At 39.1% G+C, this 21,982-nt stretch overlaps 1 protein-coding gene across 3 annotated transcripts in view; it reads right to left on the bottom strand.

Moving 5' to 3' along the window:
- Positions 1-21,982, bottom strand: part of A1CF (APOBEC1 complementation factor) — a 91,807-nt gene that overhangs the window by 27,433 nt on the left and 42,392 nt on the right. For all 3 annotated transcript variants that reach the window (XM_073685494.1, XM_073685495.1, XM_073685496.1), the window contains 6 exons: positions 17,831-17,965; positions 15,709-15,839; positions 14,793-15,031; positions 14,323-14,487; positions 5,610-5,707; positions 4,094-4,370 (listed from right to left, as the gene is read on the bottom strand). In XM_073685494.1, the coding sequence (XP_073541595.1) occupies positions 4,094-4,370; positions 5,610-5,707; positions 14,323-14,487; positions 14,793-15,031; positions 15,709-15,839; positions 17,831-17,965 (1,045 nt within the window). The remainder of the gene's footprint in view (positions 1-4,093; positions 4,371-5,609; positions 5,708-14,322; positions 14,488-14,792; positions 15,032-15,708; positions 15,840-17,830; positions 17,966-21,982) is intronic.

Below are 21,982 nucleotides of genomic sequence, written 5' to 3'. Positions count from 1 at the left end.
TGTACTGTATATGTGAGTGTATGTGTCTGTGTATGTGCTCTGTGTATACATGTGTGTATGTGCTTGGTTTATACATGCGTGTGCTATGTGTGTTAATACATATGTGTGTTTGTGCGTGTATACATATGTGTGTAACATACAATATATATGTCACATACTGTGTGTGTATGCAGCATTCACATTTATAAATCCCGGCAGAGCAGATGAGAGTTCATATGTGAAAAATGTCAGCAATCGCCCAACGAATAACCAAAATGCTGCTCATTCAAAAGATGATTGGATTGTTTATGGCGGAAGAAAAATCCTTGTTCTCAGCAGCACAGCGTCAGATATAAACTGCAGATGTGCTGCTGATACCATGATATGTAGGGGGATCTATTAGTGATTGTTCTGTCCCCATCATTCTACCTTAGTCGGTGTAAAGAGGCCGGGAAACAAGCGTCGAACGACTTCAATATTGTGGATTGCCTTCATTTAACTGTCTGAACTCAGCGCATGTAAATACAAGCTAAATGTTTCTGTGTGATGGTGCAATATGTGAGCATTTAGGGCCCTACTTTAAACTTTTGCCCAGGGCCCCACTTTGTCTAAAACCGGCCCTGTATATAGCAAAGTATTCTAGAGTCAGGCCATCTATACAGAAGCTAAAGTTTGGCTGATACTGAGTCATACAACAGAACTATCATACCAAGTGTGGCGCCTGTGTCTGTAGTGCCACAAAATGCCTCCATATGTGATGTACTTTTACTTGTATTGCCAGCTATGGTGAGGGCTGGTTTCTCTGCTGTTTTACTGAATCCACACATTGTATCCGATCCCTTACTGAGGGACCGTGCACTTTTGCCTAAACCAAGGAGCTGTGCATGATCCCTCAGGGGGAGGAGGTGCTTCTGAAGTTGTAGTGTGAGAAAGATTTAACACCATGGAAGTCCATGTGTAGAAAAGAAGTGTGCTCTCTACAGAGGACAAGCTGCAAGAAGCAGTGTATCAGTCCCTAGAGCACAGAGACTTCCAGAGTCCATGCTAAACTGAGAGACTGCTCGGTCTTTATATAACTAGCAGAAGAGTACTTTTGCCCAGGAGCTCAGCAGCCACATAGAATCAAGAACACTGTTGCAAGAAGAAATAAGTGTTCTGACAGGATTCACGTTGCTTGCTTGCTCGAAGGGATTACAGATCCAGTAACTGTTCACCTTGGACCCCTGAGGATTCAAGGAAGGGTTTACTAGAGATATGGTTAGCAGCAGAAACGCTACATTACCTCACATCAAATAAACTGAGCTCTCACTGTGCAGGTCCAACCAAAACCCTGTATGTGATTTGTATGGAGGCTTATGGAACTATTTGCAGAACTTCAGCAAAAGGTAGAAACTGGTTATTACCCCGTCTAACGCTGAATATTCTCTGCTGAGCCATTCCTGCTCCAACTCCCCTGGGAGCCATCCCTGGTTGGGAAAGGTTAATTATCAGTCACTGCTCATCACCACTTAACTCCCAGGGGCCCTCATCAGTGCCCGCCCATGCCAAGCCAAATGTCCCAACTGGCGTTACAAACCTTTTTATTATTTTATTATTAACCCCCACAATTGACAAAGACTGTTGCACGCCCCCGGTTGGACCAGACCAGCACTTGGACCGCCGTGACCTACTGCCGTTACTGCAGCAACCCCGCCGGGGTCGCACACAAGCACAACAGGAAATCTACAACAGAAAAGCTGGAAAAGAAAAGAATCAAGATGTTGTAATGGCCGACAATCCTGTCCTCATCCCAACTGAAATGCTTCTGTTAGGTTCTTGCCAAAGCTGTACATACTGTAATCAATTGTGAACCCATCTGAATGAATTTCTCCAGAAAAATGTATGACTGATAGTCATACAAAAAATGATTACGGTACTTCAGTTTATTACTGCTAAAGGTGGTTTTACAAGGTATTGATTCGTGGGGTGTACTTCATTTTTCACTCACTGTTTCTGCATTTTGGCCTAGTTTTTGGTAAATACATAATGACACGGTGCATTTTGTCATGTATTGTTGTTCATCTGAGGTTGTTTTTACCTAATTTTAAGATGTTCTAAAAACCATATGTAACTTTTTTATTATGTCTGACTTTTGATACATAAAACTATAGAATTCAGAGCAGGTGTACTTAGTTTTTCTCATGACTGTATACACATGTAGCCTGAAAGTGCTCTCTTATATCAACCCATACATGGATGTTCAAATGTTCATTGTGTATATCAACATGTGACTGGCTTACTATGTAAGCTAATGCCTAAAATTACATATTATTATAGGATTATTGACAGGTATGATTTTTCGTGTAATTTTATGGTAAATTTTCCTGCCTTTTTTTAATAAAAATATTTTCCTGTCATTTTTACATAGGAGAGCTGCTTTTGATTACAATAACAGCTCTCTGACTTCATGCTGCTGCCTAAAACCCCTATGAAATGGAGTTAAAATATGGATTTTTCCACAATGGATTGACATTTACTCTTCATCAGATGAATCCACATTTTAATTCCATTCCGTAGAATTATCAGTCAGAAGACCTGTGGACCTGCAGCATCTGTGATTCCATGCCTTGACATTCTTGTGTGAACACAACTCTATCAGGTTAGCATAACCTTATTCAATTTTTTATTCATACTCGGATAAGACCCTATTTGCGCTTTTTTTGCTCTTAGCTCCTTCATTAAAAGCCCCTCATGAACATTAGACTAAAGTCGGTCAACCCTGCTGATATCGGCGGGATCAGCTGATAGTCTACTGTGTATAAGGACCTCTAAACTCTTCCCTGACACATGATGTTGGGGAAGAAAGATCTAACTTGTTAGATGTCAAACAGCTGATTTTTTTGGTCTCTTGGAGATAAGCTGCTGCTAGAGGAGTTTGGCAGTAGCTTTCTCATAGAGAACATGTTTGATCAGCCCTCCTAAGCCGTCTATATGGGCATGTATATATGGGAATGTAGGTCATAGAAAGTTGAATAAATTGTCACCTTTATATCTGCAGTCAGATGTCTTATTCCAGAAAAATCTACATTTTTCTTAATGTGTAGCTGTTAAGATCTATGGGCCGGGCATAGATCTCCCTGAGAATCTGCCTCCAGAGCTTATTTTAAAATTTAAAGGAGCATTACCAGTGTGAGACATGTAGATCAGGAGAGCAGACTGTCAATCATTGCATGTCTCACATTGGTAATGCCCCTTTCATTTAAAATAAGGCCTGGAGGCAGATTCTCTGGGAGATCTAAGTCCGGCCCATAGATCTTAACGGCTAAGTTACATATTAAGAAAAAAATAGATTTCTCAGGAAAAAGATATCGGATCACAGATATCAAGCTATCATTTTATTCAGCTTCCCATGACGTACATACCCATATAGACGGCTTAGGAGGGTTGATCCTACTGACAGATTCCCATTAAGAAAGGCCACATCTGTAGATCTAGCCTAAGATCTATATTCCTACAATACACCATGGAAGTATATGGATGTGCAAATATAAAGTTGATTTTGGGTTCTTTAGATGAGTTAGATGTAAGGATGAGACGTCATAATTAACTGCGTTAGCCATTACTATTTTGGGGAAAACATTGTGCGTTATTGCTTTTTTTTCTTTAGCTTTTTAGTTATACAAAATTCAATCACTTTGCCGTTTGACTCCATTACTGCAGTAGGGGTCTATATAAATTGGTTTAAATTAACCCAAATAAAAGCAATTACAATCTATATTATCACATTTTCCATAAAGAATATGAAACTATGTTGCGATTTATTCTCTTCTGTTTTACAAGCAATGATTAATTTGCAGTCATTTTTCATACTCTCTGTAATCTATTTACAAAGTAAGTATTATCGGACACGCATTATGCGGGATTTCAGGTTAGTAACTGCTCCCTGTATATTACAAGGGTGACTGATTAGGATTCTAATTACATAAATTACATAGAGCTAACTTGCAGTGGGATTCTAAACAGCTAATTAAATGTCTAAATTGTCATGTCACGGTCTGCCTTCTCAATTAATAACAAGTGCCAGCATTTATTACACTTAATATAGATTCACTGAATTCAGTTACTGTGCAGTTACCTCTAACAGATGGAGGTCGGATGAGGCCGCGGTTGCTGACATAGCCTTTGGCAGGTGGAAAGTGAAAGCTGGGGATAGTCGCAGTGTAGGTCGGTGGCGCATAGAATACAGGTGCTCCAAGATAGGCTGTGGTGGGGTCATACACATGGCCTATTGTGTAGGCATATTCTCCCTGTACGGATCCACCTCTTCCTCCAGTTCCTCGTGTATATCTTACATAACTGTCCTTGTCTACTGGTTTAGCCAAGCTTACTTCTATGGGAGAGCCATCTATGATCTACAAACACAGACTTATAAGACATTTGCACATATATATGTACTGTTTATATGGTTTGTAAATCTGAATCACATTGGCATAGGGATGCAATCAAACTGAAGGGAAACTCTGTCTAACTTGAGCTTACATAGGGGTCAACCAAACTGGATGCAACACTTGCACTCATGAATTATGACTTTTTTCATATCTACTACAATGTAAAGGTAACCTTGGCATAAATCCATTAATTCTTGATTTATATTATATTTTTTTCTCAGGAAAGGTTATATCTTTCTCACCTTACAGCAACCTAGATCTGCAATTAGAGGGGTTATTTGGGACCATTTTTTTGTTTTACAATGCGCCTAAGAACTCACAGGTGCATTGTAAGAACTAACAGGCAAGTAGCTCTTAACTAACTGCCTGTTGTGCCCGTCACCAATCTCTGCCAGCTCAAAGCTGTCACAGACCGCTGCTGCCGGCGATTCTGCGGCTTCCACTGACGCAACTTCAACAGAGCAGCGGCTTCTCTTTCGCACTGCTCTGTTGACGAGGAGTGACTACCAACGTCATGCTGATTGACATCCAGCTCCCCACTGACTAACTGCAGGGAGCCAACTGTCAATCAGCATGACGTCGGCAGTCACACCCTATCGAAGAGCTGCTCTGTTAATGAAGTGTAGCGATCAGTGACCGCTCTGAGCCGTCGCAGGGTACAACAGGCAGGTATTCCTTGAGTAAGGACTGAGATTAATTTCAAAACATGTAGGAAAAGCTCTCGTATGTTTTTGTTCTATAGTACTGGGAATGTTCTATTTTATTCAATTCTACAAATACATTTTTTTTGCAATTTTTTAACCAAAAAATGGCTGGATACCCATAATGTTTTCCAGTTGCCTCTGTTAACAACTACCTGCCTGTTAGTTTTTAGGCCCATAGTAAAAAAAGGCCTGGATAGCTCTTTAAGATCTCTATGAACACTTACTAACTTCAGTCCATAAGAAAATCTATGTATTGTAACAGTAATCACTAAATGGAGGAGGAGGGGGATGCAGCTGAAGTATTTCTGTCTTAGCCGCTGTAGGAGACTCATGCTATGAGAATGTAAGAGGACAGTAGTGTGCAAATAGGTGAACATAGCTCTAAGTTAACTTTTACTTCTTTATTGCCTGCACCCTTATTATTACCCGTTAGCATTAATGTCATTTATTCCAACTTCTGTACAAGCATGCATACTATACATAGTGTTTTACATCATACCTTGCCATTTAAAATATTCATTGCTTCCACTGCATCATTACGATTGTTAAAATGTACAAAGGCATAATCTCTAATTTTCTTTACCCGTTCAACTGCGCCTATAGAAGTAGGAAACAAAAACATACTTTAGTTACAAAACACAGTGTTGCATGACATAAAAGATCCTATGTCAAACAATATGGTTAACCCATTCCCGATATGACTATTTTCTGTTTTTGGGTTTCCGTTTTTTCCCCTCCCTCTTCCAAGAGCCATAACTTTTTTATTTTTCCGTCGACATAGCAATACAGGGGCTTGTTTTTGCGGGACGAGTTGTACTTTTTCATTTATTTCATTATGTGATGTACTGAAAAGCAGGAAAAAATCCGAATTCGGCAAAATTGCAAAAAGCACAATTTCACAATTATTTTATGGGTGTTTTTGTTTAAAGCATTCATTATATGGTAAAAATTACCTTGCAATATGATTCTCCAGGTCAAACCGATTACATAGATGCCAAATATGCTTTTTTTTTTTTAATTAAGTGGTAAAATTTTGCTTGTGTTGCTATTTTCCAAGACCTTTTCAATTTTTAGTCAATGGGGCTGTGTAAGGGCTTATTTTTTGTGCACCAAGCTGATGTTTTTATTGATAAAGATTTGAGACAGATTCAATGTTTTGATCGCCTACTATTGCATTTTTTGGGTTGGGGCAGCTGAAAAAAAGGAATTCTAGTGTTTAGATTTTTTTTCTTATTACACTGTTTACCTATCAACTTAGTTAATTTTATATTTTTAAGGATCGGGTTTTTGCTGACGTACCAATACCAATATGTGCATTTTTTAAGCTTCTTTTCATTTCTTTATTTTTAAATAGGTAAAAATAAGTGTTTTTGAACTTTAATATATATATATATATACATATATATATATATATATACTCATACACATATATATATATATATATATATATATATATATATATATATATATTTATTTTTTCATATTTTTAAAAACATTTTTTCCACTTTTCACTGTACTTGTTTGTCCCCTTAGGGGACTTCAACCTGCAATCATCTGATCCGATGACAACCATAATATAGTATTGCTGTATATGGCAAAAATCACTGCCTACTATGAACGCCATCCAGAAGCATGACAGGCTTGGGGGTCTCCAGCAGATCCTTAGCTATCGTGGGAACTCATTGACCCGCGATTGCATTGATGGGGCGCATAGAGTGATGCCCCCCTCTGCTGGTGCTCTGTAAATGCCACTGGCAGAGATTGACAGTGGCATTTAACAGGTTAAGAACAGTTGACCGAGCTCTGCTCCATATGCAGCTATTAGAGGCAGATGATGGCTAAATATCACAGTCATCATCTGCCGGCAAAGATGCAGGTTTAGGGACTGAGCCTGCATCAAAGTCAGAGAGCTAGCATATGACGTAAATGTATGTCATATGTTGGTAAAGGGTTAAAGCATTTGTCTCAAAGTAGACATTGGCAGCATGTTCCTAAAGTCAACTGTGATAATTAGAAAAAAGTTGTCTTTCTTGACTTCACACTTACAAACATGTGACCCCCTGAAAAAAGTAGAAGAGAACCAACAAGAGGCAAGAGTCTCAGTGCTGTCATACCACTAACGCCACTTATTTTTAGTGGTGGTTGGGGAGTCAAATATGCCATCATTGTCTATTGTCAGTCAGGAACTTTAATGTTATGGTTTGTTGCCTTACCCATTGTGAAGCATTATAAGTTACCGTACTTATGCATTCTATCAGGATAGGGATACAATTAAAGAGTATAACTATGAAGTCCTTAGGTTTTATTAAAGTGCAGCATGGTAGCTCAGCATCTACCACTGTCGCCATTTCTGCATGTTTTCCCCTTGTTTGTGCTGGTTACTGTGGTGTCCTCCAAAATTCCAAAAATATGGTATGTTATGGCCTCATTTATGATCTGTATTATTACAGCTACAGCACCAGGTAATGTGAGAACAATAAGGGGTTAGTGTAATTATATGCATACTAAAATACGATAAATATGATCCTAGACCATAATGAAAGGCATTATAGTGTTGATACTACAGGTGCATCACCCAGACATCCTGTGGTACACCTGAACCAAACTTAGATGAGCACAACTCAACTCAGTCAAACAATGTTAAGTCCAGGTGTTGTGGCCACATTTTGACTGTTTGAAAGTGGATTAATGTGTGATTGATGACATTAATAGACTATGTTGACTCTATACAGGGTGATTCAAAAATGATGGTGCAAAATTATACCCCCTGTATTCATAATGAAGAGAAAAAAACACTAATTAATTAACTTGAAAACACTCACTATCTATCCAGGTTTTATCTATACACTACAAATGGTCAAAGTGATTTATTTTGGTGACATGGCAGATGTCTAGTTAGTAGTCCAGTTCTGCCATTATATCCTCAGATGTTGACTCCTCTGTTTCAGTGATGCGTTCCACAGGTCGTTCAGATGCTATGGCTGCGGGGGGCCAGATACACTGAGACCTTGATTGAGCCCCACAGAAAGAAGTCAGAGGGTGTTAGATCTAATGATTGTGGAGACCAGCGCAACATTGCAGAATCGTTTCCGCTGTGGCCGATCCAACATTCAGTAGAGTTTCATTCAGGTATCGGCAAACATCCAAATGGAAATGTTGAGGTACATCATCCTGTTGATAGACTAAATTTGACAGATCTTCCTCTGTCTGTGGCACAAGCCAATCCTTAACATGTCCTGATTTGCTTCACACAACGCAAAATGCAATTTCTATGTAGAGAATATTTAGAAAAATTAGTTTTGAAAGTTTCGCTGCACTGTCACAAAAGACCCCGTCCAACATGCAAAACGCTTTTTTTCCCCTTCGATGTCGCCATCTTGTCTCACACTATGTAAGCACATCTTAAATTTGGCTCTTGAAGAATGAAAGCTGTGATGTGATTGGTTGCTAAAGGCAAGTTTTGGTTTGATTTTCAGTCACATTACCACTGATGTTACTTTATCTTTTGTACCATCTTTTAGTAAAAAAAAAAAAGGAATTTTTTTTAAAAAATATTTTTTTTTATTGATTGCATGTAAACAAGTTTGTCTAGCTAGGGGTTAAATAACCTTCTCATTTGCACAATGGGTGTGGAATATGTGATTTCACTAGAATGCATGCTATAAACTTGGGATCCCAGTTAGTAACATGTATGCAATGAATAAGGATATCAGTCAGAAAGGCGTCTGTTGTTATTAACCCCTGAACCCCCGAGGGTAGTTTGCACGTTAATGACCAGGCCAATTTTTACAATTCTGACCACTGTCACTTTATGAGGTAATTACTCTGGAACGCTTCAACGGATCCCCCTGATTCTAGACAGTTTTTTCAAGACATATTGTACTTCATGATTGTGGTAAAATTTCTTCTATATCACTTGCGTTTATTTGTGAAAAAAACGGAAATTTGGCGAAAATTTTGAAAATTTAGCAATTTTCAAAATTTCAATTTTTATGCCCTTAAATCAGAGAGATATGTCACACAAAAGAGTTAATAAATAACATTTCCCACATGTCTACTTTACATCAGCACAATTTTGGAACCAACATTTTTTTTTGTTAGGGAGCTATAAGGGTTAAAAGTTGACTAGCGATTTCTCATTTTTCCAACAAAATTTACAAAACCATTTTTTTAGGGACCACATCACATTTGAAGTCACTTTGAGAGGTCTTTATGACAGAAAATACCCAAAAGTGACACCATTCTAAAAACTGTACCCCTCAAGGTGCTCAAAACCACATTCAAGAACTTTATTAACCCTTCAGGTGCTTCACAGGAATTTTTTGAATGTGGAAGAGAAAAATGAACATTTAACTTTTTTCACAAAAATGTTACTTTAGACTCAATTTTTTTTATTTTCACAGGGGTAACAAGAAAAAATGGACCCCAAAATTTGTTGTGCAATTTCCCCTGGGCACGCAGATACCCCATATGTGGGGAAAAAACACTGTTTGGGTGCACGGCAGGGCTCGGAAGGGAAGGAGCGCCATTTAACTTTTTGATTGTAAAATTTGCTTGAATAATTAGAGGACACCATGTTGCGTTTGGAGAGCCCCTGTGTGCCTAAACATTGGAGCTTCCACACAAGTGACCCAATTTTGGAAACTAGACCCCCCAAGGCACCTATCTAGATGCATAGTGAGCACTTGGAACCCCCAGGTGCTTCACAATTGATTCGTAAAAATGAAAAAGTGAAAAAAAAAACAATTTTTCATTTTTATGAATCAATTTGTGAAGCACCTGGGGGTTCCAAGTGCTCACTATGCATCTAGATAGGTGCCTTGGGGGTCTAGTTTCCAAAATGGGGTCACTTGTGGGGGAGCTCCAATGTTTGGGCACACAGGGACTCTTCAAATGCAACATGGTATCCGCTAACAAATTGTCGGCTCAAATTGTTAGCGGACACGATGTTGCGTTTGGAGAGCCCCTGTGTGCCCAAAAATTGGAGCCCCCCCCACAAGTGAACCCATTTTGGAAACTAGACCCCCCAAGGCACCTATCTAGATACATAGTGAGCACGTGGAAGCCCCAGGTGCTTCACAAATTGATTCATAAAAATTAAAAAGTGTTTTTTTTTTCACTTTTTCATTTTTACGAATCAATTTGTGAAGCACCTGGGGGTTCCAAGTGCTCACTATGCATCTAGATAGGTGCCTTGGGGTGTCTAGTTTCCAAAATGGGGACACTTGTGTGGGAGCTCCAATGTTTGGGCACACAGGGACTCTCCAAATGCAACATGATATCCACTAACAAATTGTCGGCTCAAATGTTTAGCAAACACCATGTTGCGTTTGGAGAGCCCCTGTGTGCCCAAACATTAGAGCTCCCCCACAAGTGACCCCATTTTGGAAACTAGACCCCCCAAGGCACCTATCTAGATGCATAGTGAGCACTTGGAACCCCCAGGTGCTTCACAAATTGATTCATAAAAATGAAAAAGTGTTTTTTTTTTTCACTTTTTCATTTTTACGAATCAATTTGTGAAGCACCTGGGGGTTCCAAGTGCTCACTATGCATCTAGATAGGTGCCTTGGGGGGGTCTAGTTTCCAAAATGGGGTCACTTGTGGGGGAGCTCCAATGTTTAGGCACGCAGGGGCTCTCCAAACACAACATGGCGTCCGCTAACAATTTGAGCCGATTTTCCATTCAATTTGTTAGCGGACACAATGTCGCGTTTGGAGAGCCCCTGATGTGCCTAAACAGTGGAGCTCCCCCACAAGTGACCCCATTTTGGAAACTATACCCCTCAAGGATTTTATTAAGGTGTATAGTGAACATTTTGAACCCAGAGGTACGACACAGAATTTGATAACATTAGGTCATCATATTGAATAAGTTGTCATTAGTCTTGAGCGCAAGTGCTCGCTACTTGAGTTTGCATCGGGTACTCAGGTATGCACCATGTACAGCGTGTGCTCGAGTGACATGCTCGAGTCCCTGCTCCGCATGTTTCACTGTTATTAGACACCCAAAAAACAACATGCGGGGATCGCTCGTGCATGGCAGGCAATCCCCGCAAAGTTTTTTTGGCCGCGAAGCATATGGGGTAGAGACTCGAGCATGTCACTCAAATACCCAAGATACTCAATGCATACCAGAGCACCCGATGCAAACTCAAGTAGCGAGCACTAGTGCTCAACACTAGTCACCATATCATCATCTTTTTTTCTTACTTTTGAAAAAAATCCCAACCCCATCACAACCCTAACCCCAAACCCAGCCCTAACCCTAGCCCAACCCTAACCCGAGAATTTATTTTTTACGCCGATCCTCGTGCGGTATAAGTGATTAGACGACTTTATTCTTCGGGTCGGTACGATTACAGCGATACCAGAATCATATGGGGTTTTTATGATTGACAGCTGTCACACACTAAAAGACTCATTTTTTGTAAAATCTAGTTTTTGCATCGCCATATTTTGAGAGCTATAACTTTTCCAGATTTTGACAGACAGCCATGTGACGGCTCGTTTTTTGCAGGATGAGTTGACGTTGTTATTGGTGCCATTTTCAGGCACGTGACATTTTTTGATCGTTTTCTATTCCGATTTTTGGGAGGCAGAATAAAGAAAAACCAACAATTCAGGAATTGTTTTTTTTTTTATTTTTTTTATACTGTTCCGCGTGTGGTAAAATTAATAAGGTAGCTTTATTCTTCGGGTCAGTATGTTTACAGCGGTACCACATTTATATAGTTTTTCTATATTTTGCACTTTTACATAATAAAAGCAATTTTATAGAAAAAATAATTTTTTAGCATAGCTTTATTCTGAGAGCTATAACTTTTTTATTTTTTGGCTGATGGAGCTGTATCATGGCTTGTTTTTGCGGGACGAGATTACGTTTTCAGCGGTACCATTTTTATTTATATTTGTCTTTTTGATTGCGTGTTATTCCATTTTTTGTTTGGCGTTATGGTGATAAAGCATTGTTTTTTGCTTCGTTTTTTTTTTTTTTTTTTACCGTGTTCACTGAAGGGGTTAACTAGTGGGACAGTTTTATAGGTCAGGTTGTTCCGGACGCGGCGATACCAAATATGTGCACTTTTATTGTTTTTTTTTTTTATAATAATATTTATTGATGGTTACATTATATTTTTATTTTTGGTGGATTATTTTTTTAATTTTTTTAAATATTTTTTTAATATTTTTTTTTTTTTTCACTTTCTGATAGTTTTTATACTTTATTACTTTGTCCCACTATGGGACTTTCACTTTTTTTTCTCTGATCGCCTGCATGGCACAGGAATGCAGCACCATCCCTGCGTCATGCAGGCTCTCAGCGCTGGACAGGGAGAAGATTGTTTGGAGATGCACTGCGCATGTCCAAAAAATCTTACTGCTGTCTGGTGACCCGGATGTTGTCATGACGACATCGGGTCGTCATGGCAACATCCTGGAAGCCACAGCAGACAGCGCTGGAAGCCGGAAGAGGAGGTGAGTATTTGCGATCACCTCCCCTTGCCACCGCAATGCTACGATCGACTTCAATCGCAGCATCGCGGGGGTTAATGTGCTGGGAGCAGTGCGTGACTGCTCCCTGCACATAGTACCGGGTGTCAGCTGTGACAATCAGCTGACACCCGGCGGCGATCGCGCCCGCACAGCCTGTGTGCGCGCGAGATCGCCATGACGTACTAATACGGGTCTGGCTCTTAAGTCCCAGGGCACAGACGCGTATTAGTACGTCTAATGTTGTTAAGGGGTTAATATTAGTGTATTTTAATGGACTTTAAATAAAGAAGAATTTTCTTCATGGTGGGACCTTGCAATACTACAAGATAGTGCAATAGGGATCCATTTATCCATGGGTGAGCTGATTTTCTATGGACCCTGATGGGTCTCACACTACTTTCTCTTTTTCTAATCACCCTGTATTAAATATGAAATGTAACTAAAATGCATATGGAATTATAGCCTGTTATTAATAATCCAGTTTAACAAGGTCTTCAATAAACCTAGCAAGGAAACCCAGGTCATTGCATTGCTGTGGTTTCTGATTGAGCTTCTCTTATATTACAACACTTCTACTATCTAGAAACTTTTCCTTAAAATATAATCAGACCAATAGACCATTACCTACTACCTCTTACATCTCTTTCCAAGCTGATGGGTCATCAGCAGACCTTACACGTACACTAATTAATTACATTAACAAAGTGATCCAGTCACTCAAATACATTGAACGTGTTGGATATGCTTCATTCAGTCAAAATGCTTAGAAATTATTGCTGAATTTATTCTTCTAGAGCTGTAAAAATAACTCATTGGCCAAGTACAAGAACAGGACTTTGAAGTCAGACAGGAATTACAAAGCTTTTGACTTCATCGCTATCTCTTTAGTTGATTCGAAAAGCATGTCAATAACCATTTTATTACCTACAGATTTATCAAGTTTCAGGGTTCACAGTTCAAAGTTTTAACATTTTTAACTTAAGAACTGTAGATTAAATGCTAAAACAGTATTTGGCTGTTTTTATGCAGAACGACTTGTTGGTCAGTAATAAAGGATCCTACAACTCAAGACATTTCTCTAAATGTGTTCTCTGTTTATGGATCTCTTCCATGATAGGTTCTCATTAGTGATGTGCGAACGTGCTTGGATCAGGTGTTACCCGAGCACGCTCTGTGCTAACCAAGTATCTTCGGCGCGCTTGAAAAATAAGTTCAAGTCAACACGGCTGCATGTTTCGCAGCGGTTCGACAGCCGGAACACATGAAGGGATTGCTTGTTAGGCAAATCCCTGCATGTTTTGCAGGTGCTGAACAGCTGCAAGACATGCAGCTGCAGCGACGCAAACCTATTTGATGAGCACACCGAAGATACTCGGTTAGCACCCAAGCGTGCCTGGAAAACCCCTTATCCAAGCACGTTCGCACATCACTAGTCCTCATCAATCTCTTAAGATATTCAATAATAGATGTCAGCCAAGATCACTAGAATTCACTTTGGCAAAATATGTACATTCTACGCAGAAATACTATAAGCTTCACCCAGACCTTACAGTCCATCTTCAGAAGTTATAGTAATTTTATTACTAGTCAGTGTCAAGAGTTGGAGTATGGAAAAATAATGGTGCATTAGGATGTTCCACAGGGCAATGGAAAAATTAACCTCATTCATAATAATTTAATGGACATTTATAAGTAATTATTGTCATAAGGTATATTACCGGGTTTGATGTTATTAAATTCCTTTTCAATTGCCTCTTCTGTTGTTGTGAGCATAAGGTTTCGTACATATAAAATTTTAACTGATGACATTGTATCTTCATCAACTTCAACTTCTGGCTCTGCCCAATCCACTGCTATTGGATGACCCCATAACTGAATACGTCCTGCAAAGTGACACCATAAAATGACACTTGTGAGTATTTTATTGGGGGAACTTCAAACACAATGACATTGTCCAAGATGGATCATCCCTTGCCTTGGACAATGTCAAGTGTCCATAGCCTTTAAAATGTAAGGTAGACAGATTCGATTTTGAACAGATCTAGTCTCCTTCTGTTGTATCCGGCACATAAAGCACAATACAACGTAATATACATTATATAGCCAATCTTACGTTTCTCTTTCATGTACGTGTTTAAACTCATACATTTTTTGTCGTTGCTATAAATAACATGGTCCTTTAGCCCACCTGGTAATAATTTCCGTCTTGCCATAGCTGCCGCTCGGTGACTTTCATATTCTACAAAGGCAAACCCGCGATTTTTAGTTTTATCGGCAGCACTGGGATAGACAATAACATCTAGCACACCATCTGTGACCTTCTTCATCTCAACTAAGATTTCTTCTCTCTTTTTGGTCTTTGGGATTCCACCAACAAATAATCTGCAGTTGTCCACACTGGCACAGACCCCAAGCAATCTCCCATTACTGCAAAAAAAACCATCCGATTTTAAGTAGTTCTAATATTCTAATTATTATTCTAATTATTCTAATTATTGATAAATTACTTTTTTGGTGTCTTCCTCTATATCACTAATTTTCAAATATTTTACTATAGTCATACCTCAGTCAATGTGTGACACTCAAAGAAATACATTACTGCCCCCAAAAAACTTGTTTTAATGTCATGTAGCCTTTATTATACTGGTATATCCTGTGCAACACATGATGGCCAGCAGTTATAACAGATTACATAAATACAAGTTAATCAAAATGTTATATGTCTCAAAAATAGCGGGATTCCAAAAAGTTACAGCTCTTTAAATTTGTCAATGCAAACAAAAATAAAAGTTTACCAATGTAAGTCTAGGAATGGCGTAAACTCTCCAGTGATTAAATGGTTTAAATTACATAGATTTTATTAAAAAAAATGTAATTGGGGCTACACTGCCCAATCCCTAGATGATCCAGATGTGCTATATAGTCTTTGGGTCCCAAGTAATGATCTTAGGTAGGGGCCAAATCATTTTTATGTGCATGCAGTTTTAAGGGCTTAATGTACAGTGTATATGTAAAGAAATCAACAGGCATCAATCCCTCATGAAAAACTCACATATTTAAAAAAAATATTTTTTATAAAGTTATTTTAAAAGCGATATACTTACCGAATTTCATAATTATTGAGCTGTTTGATTGCATTTCTGGCATCTTGTCTGTTAGTGAACGTTACAAAAGCATATCCCCTATTATTTCCATTAAAGTCCATCATCATTCTCATTTCATAGATTCTTCCTATCTGCCAAAATAAAATTACATGTACAAATAAACATTAATTCATTTCATCTTCACTGGAAAGAAACAGCTTAAATTCCTAATATTCTTAAACCCTTAGTGCAAAATTAAATACTGTACATGTAAACATTGGGTTCACCGTGTTTGTAGGGGGCTCAGGAGCAGAGTTCCCCCAAACATGCAATAGATGCTGGCTGTTACACAACCGGCATCTGTCTCAAACAGCAGTGGCCGGAGCTCAGCTCTGATCGCTGCTGTTAGCCATTTAGATGCTGCTGTCAATCATGGACAGTGGCATTTAAATATAATGGTTACCAGGGTATGCATGCACAGGCTCTCATTGGTTGGCTACTACATGTTCACAGGGAACAATGGGTTACCATGGCAGACGGGGGCATTCTAAAGGCTCATGTCATTGCCATTTGGTTGTCCTTTAAAGCTCATCTACAGGATGAGCTTAATTGGAGATCTATGCTTTCAGTAAGTACAGCAAAACTGTGGTATTGTACTATATAGAATTAACGATCAGACTCACAAATTCACGTCCATTAATGAAACTGAAAAAAAGTTTTTTAAAAATATAAAGAAAATTTAAATACAGTAACATAAAATTTGAAGTAGCACCATTTTCCCCCAATTTAAAATCAACAAAAATGTAAAAAAACATATCATAAAAGTTTGGTATATTAAAATATAAAATGAATTTACTCATATGGTAAACACCATAAAGAAAAGAAATTAAAACATTCGTATTTTTTGGTCAACATACCTCTCTAAAAAAGCAAAATAAAAAAACACCTCCTAAGTACTATAGTGTTGAGTGAATTTGTTCGGCATTTCAAATTCGGGTTCGTGTTCGGGGTTCCGGCTTGTTCGTGCCAAAAAATCAGCTCCGCTCACGAACATCCCAGATTTGCCGCGCTGTCACGCAGAGGCGCCGTTCTGCTCTGCTTCTCAGTGACAGCACTGTAGTTGCTACTAGCCAGTTCACTCTTTGCGCCATGTGTAAGCCGGAAGTCTCCTTTATTATGTATGTCTATGGTGCCTCGTTGTGATGCTCCATAGACTTACATTGTAAAAGCCACTTCCAGGTCACTCAGAGCGCAAAGTCATGCAGCGAGATGTCTCTGACGTCTGCAGAGAGGTGACATCACTGAGAGGAGCAGAAGAACGGCATTGGATAACTGAAGAGAGCAGCGGAAGGGGAGTCTATAAAATACATTCGCATTACATTACATGCGCATATACACACATTTAATAAAAAATATACATGGGAGTTCTTTAATAATTCACAGTTGAACTTTTAATTTTTGCCCTCGATTCATCAACGTATTTCCGAATCTGGTGAAAACACTTTAAAAAGTCGCAATACTTTTGCACAACTTAAAAATGTTGTGACTTTTGGCATTTTCACACCAGTACCGAGCAGATCCGCCAAAGTGGGCAGAGGATTGGTCGCGCGAGGCACGGGCACACTACATGCCAGAAACATACTGCAGTCCCCGAGGTGGACGGCAGTGATAAGATGTGCCTAATTCATTAAGTGACATGCGCTTCTTAATAAATTAGGCACTTGTAACTCTGGCACGCCCATCATTTAGTCTTGCATTTGATACGACATACTTAATAAATCGAGCCCTATATGTTGAAAATCTTTATAAATAATTGTACCTTTCATTATATAAAGGGACCGATAAAGGAAACTATTCTGTTGTTAATGGGTTTGGAAGATCTCTCTTCATATATGACCAATACAGATATTCGCGTTGAGCTACGATAGGTAGCCTTGGAGCACAAGGCTTTGGTTCATCACATATTTCATGGATATCTCATATCTTGACTAGAATCCTTAGAACTTCATAGTGTAAGCAGATATCATGGGAATTGAACCTATAAACCATTTTATAAACAAAACATCAGCCAGTGCGTTCATTTCTCTATGCACTAGATATTTTGATCACATGGTTGCCCATAGTTCATGGCTTATTACTTTACCTTTTCACATAATGGTATAAGTTCATCTTCAAAAAGATCACGGGGAAGTTTGCCAATAAAAATCTCACATCCTCGTTCAGGAGGTGGTCCTTCCCACCCAGGAGGAGGACCTCCATATCTTCTTTGCCCATTTTCCTGTTGAATTAAATAAGTAATGAATCACCAGCAGTATATAATATTGCATTTTCTCTACATATTCCTACTTCAGCATACAGTAGCTCAATTATCTGGATAAGCTTAAAGAAGCACTCCTTCTCCCATCAAAATCTATATCCTCTTAATATATTGCAGTCATCATATTATATAGCACTGTGTTCTTACAATTGTTCATTTTACCTTTCTATCCAGTTAATTCTTTTGATTTCCATTAGGTCTATGACATTATGTGATTAAAAACTGACAAACTGAATTCTTCTAAGCTCTATGTAGAAACAGGACGTCTCTTTTCCCTGCACTAATCATCATTAGAACTACAATTCTACATCACTGCAAAGTCCCTGGCAGGGGGAGGAGCAGAGCAGCTGGGTCATGAGTTGAAGAGGGGGTGGAGCTGGGCTGCCAGGGATTTTGCAGTGATGTAGAATTGTAGTTCTAATGATAATTCGTGCAGGGAAAAGAGACGTCCTGTTTCTACATGTTGCTTAGAAGGATTCAGCTAGTCTGTTTTTAATCATGTGTTGTCATAGACTTATTTATTTTATTTTTTTATCTCTGGCATATTCCATAAATCTAGAAAGAAACTGATAGCAAAAGAGGTCCCATGGATTCCTGTGGAGACAGTTTTATGTCTGGTGTTATCTTATGTGACATGAGAAGGCTCCTACAGGTAACACCATGTTCATCCAAGGTCACAATGTTGATCCAAATTACAACAGATGATATTTTTCTGTACATACTGTATGTCTAGACTGATAACATTGACATGTGTTTTTCCATACAATAGATGTTGAAAACCTTTTGATGAATGGTGAGGACTGAAGACAGAAAGGGAAATCTAAGGCTGCGTGCCCACTATGCGTTTTTCAAGCATTTTTACCGCGGAAATTCCGCAGCGAAAACGCTTAAAAAACGCTTGGTAATACGTGCCCCATTGTCCCCAATGATAATCCGCATGTGCTGTGCACTTGCTGCGGAAATTTCCGCTGCGGATTATCACTGCGGAAAAATATGCAGCATGTCCATTAATTTTGTGGACACGAAGCGTAATCGCCGCCATTGACTTGCATTGGACCGCGTGACATCCGCATTACCGCATCTGCACAAGCGGATATCACACGGTTCAATGTGCGGATGGTACCCAGGTCTGGAGGAGAGGAGACTCTCATCCAGACCTGGGTACCATAGAACCTGTTAAAAAAAGAATTTAAAATAAAAAATAAAGATTATACTTACGTCTGGTCTGCTGTATGGGTCGCGGTGTTGTGAAGGACCTGCCATGACGTCATTAAGTCATGTGACCTGTCACATGACTCAATGACGTCACCGCAGGTTCTTCACACCACCGCGAGCCGCCCAAGACACCGGACGCAGCGGAGAAAACACCGGGAGGACATCGGAAGGTGAGTATAATCTTTTTTTTTTATTTTTCACCATTCTTATTCTTTTTTTTAACTAACTTGGTCACACTACTATAAATCCATGCCGGTTGCATGGATTTATATAGTGTGAACAAGTTGTCAAGCACTTTTCCAAGTGATGCTAAAATCGCTTGGAAAAGCGCTTGATAACCTGCATGCAGAAATGCATGCAAAAATGCTTGACAAATGCTTCTACCTGGCGGGAAAAACGCATGTAAAAACCGCATGCGTTTTTCCTGCCAGGGAGAAGCGGAAAAAATATGCAGCATTTCTGCATCGTGGGCACATAGCCTTAAACTATTGAGATGCCCATATATCCATATGCACTACTACATAATGCAAGGTGAAACCAACATACATAACATGCAGTATGCAGTACAATATAATACAAGTAACGTAATGACTTAGGATATAGTATATTACAATATAGTTGTGCATTACACTTTGGAGTGTAATTGTATTGAATGGTGCCAAACTTAGTAGAATTGATTTATAAAAAGGCAAACCTCCTAATACATTTGACACATTTCTGACTGCTTGAAAGCTAGAATGCGATTTTCTGCCTGAAAAATTAAGACCAATTCCTCTCCTAAGCCACAATCATTATTTCTGATTTTCAGCAACATGCCTTACACAGTTAGGCTAGGATCACACAACTGTATTTTCTCTCATCCGAGAAAATCAGGCCGATTATGGTAATCCCACTCCGATCACGCTCTGATCAGAGTTTGATCAGAGTATGCTCAGAATGTGATCCAATTTTTTTGGGATTAGGAGAAGATGGGAAAAAAATTTCTCCATCTCCTCCACTCTGTCAGTCTGTGAAAATTGGACCGTACTCGTAATTCATCCGATTGCAGTCAGAATTTTTCCACGGACTTATTGACTTGCATGGTTGAGTGCGATCCTGCTCGGCCCTTATTCACATTTACATATGGTAAGTTTTTAATAGTAGAGGTTTTGACCATCCTGAATAGGGTCACCTTGATGTGGTGAGATGGCTTTTACTTTTTTTGATCAAAATTATGTTAACTAATCACCCTGTACTATTTTCATGCACTATTGCTATTTATTTACTGCAGGGTATTTGATAATTTTGTTTTTATCTTGGGTTTTTCTGTTTAGTGGCCAGTGTGAACATACGCCTACACGCTGCATGCACACCAGCTTATATTTCAGTTCATCTCTTTAGGTTTTTTGTTTCAGGTTTCTGCACATGGTGTAGGTTTCAAATGTGGACTACCTTTATTTTGAGCTGGACATTACATTGATATAGCTCCCCACTGCTTGGTGTCCATTAGTCAGAGTCTCGGTCCTGCTCAGCCCTTATTCACATTTACGTCATTTGACATATGGTAAAGTTTTAATACTAAAGGTTAGGACCGTTCCAAATAGGATCACCTTGACGCGGTGGGGCAACTTTTATGTTTTTTTGATCAAAATTATGTAAACTAAGCATCCTATATTATTTTCATGCACTATTGCTGTTTTCTACTGCAGGGTATTTGCTCATTTTGTTTTTATCTTAAGAATTGACTGTTGAATGGCCTATGTGAACATGTGCCTACACGCTGCATGCACACCAACTTATATTCCAGTTCATCTCTTTAGGTTTTTTGTTTCAGATTTCTGCACATGGTGTAGGTTTCAAATGTGGCCTACCTTTATTTTGAGCTGGACATTACGTTGATATAGCTCCCCACTGCTGGGTGTCCATTAGTCAGAGTCTCGGTCCTGCTCAGCCCTTATTCACATTTACGTCATTTGACATATGGTAAAGTTTTAATACTAGAGGTTAGGACCGTTCCAAATAGGGTCACCTTGACGCGGTGGGGCAGCTTTTATGTTTTTTCGATCAAAATTATGTAAACTAAGCATCCTATATTATTTTCATGCACTATTGCTGTTTTCTATTGCAGGGTATTTGCTCATTTTGTTTTTATCTTAAGAATTGACTGTTGAATGGCCTATGTGAACATGTGCCTACACGCTGCATGCACACCAACTTATATTCCAGTTCATCTCTTTAGGTTTTTTATAGACTTGCATGGCTGAGTGCAATCTGAATATCGGATGGAAATCATGCATGCTGCGATTTTTCTTCCTTGCACAGACTCGGTCGGAGGAAAAAATCGGACATGTGCAAGGCCTCATAGAATAATATTGGTTAGAGTGCGATCCTATGTTTTGCTGGATCACACTTGGACAGAAAATACGGTCGCCTGCACGAACCCATAGGATATGTGCTAAGGACGTTGTTTAGACACCAGCATATCCATAGAGTTTTTGAAGCAGAAGACGCTTTAGGAAAATGCCGGCTGTGTTTTTCCTGAAGCGTCATCCTTGAAGTTTTTTTGTCATTTGTGCGCCAGCTTTGCCGCAACGTCTTTTTTAAAAAAATTTATATATAAGATAGTGGTGGCTTCCAAGCAGAAGCCGCCTGAAGAATGATCAGGTCACTTATTTCAAACATACTCAACAATGGGGCGAATGGTTCCAGGCACCACATACACGAGAAGTGACAAGAACATTTGATGAGTCATTAGTAAATCAGTTACATATAACATATCTTTTA

Source organism: Phyllobates terribilis, unplaced genomic scaffold, assembly GCF_046119375.1.
Source record: "Phyllobates terribilis strain yellow unplaced genomic scaffold, ASM4611937v1 Scaffold_5__5_contigs__length_657084704, whole genome shotgun sequence".
NCBI classification, from domain to species: domain Eukaryota; kingdom Metazoa; phylum Chordata; class Amphibia; order Anura; family Dendrobatidae; genus Phyllobates; species Phyllobates terribilis.
Note: the sequence above shows the minus strand (reverse complement) of the source record. Positions and strands in the feature narration are given on the sequence as shown.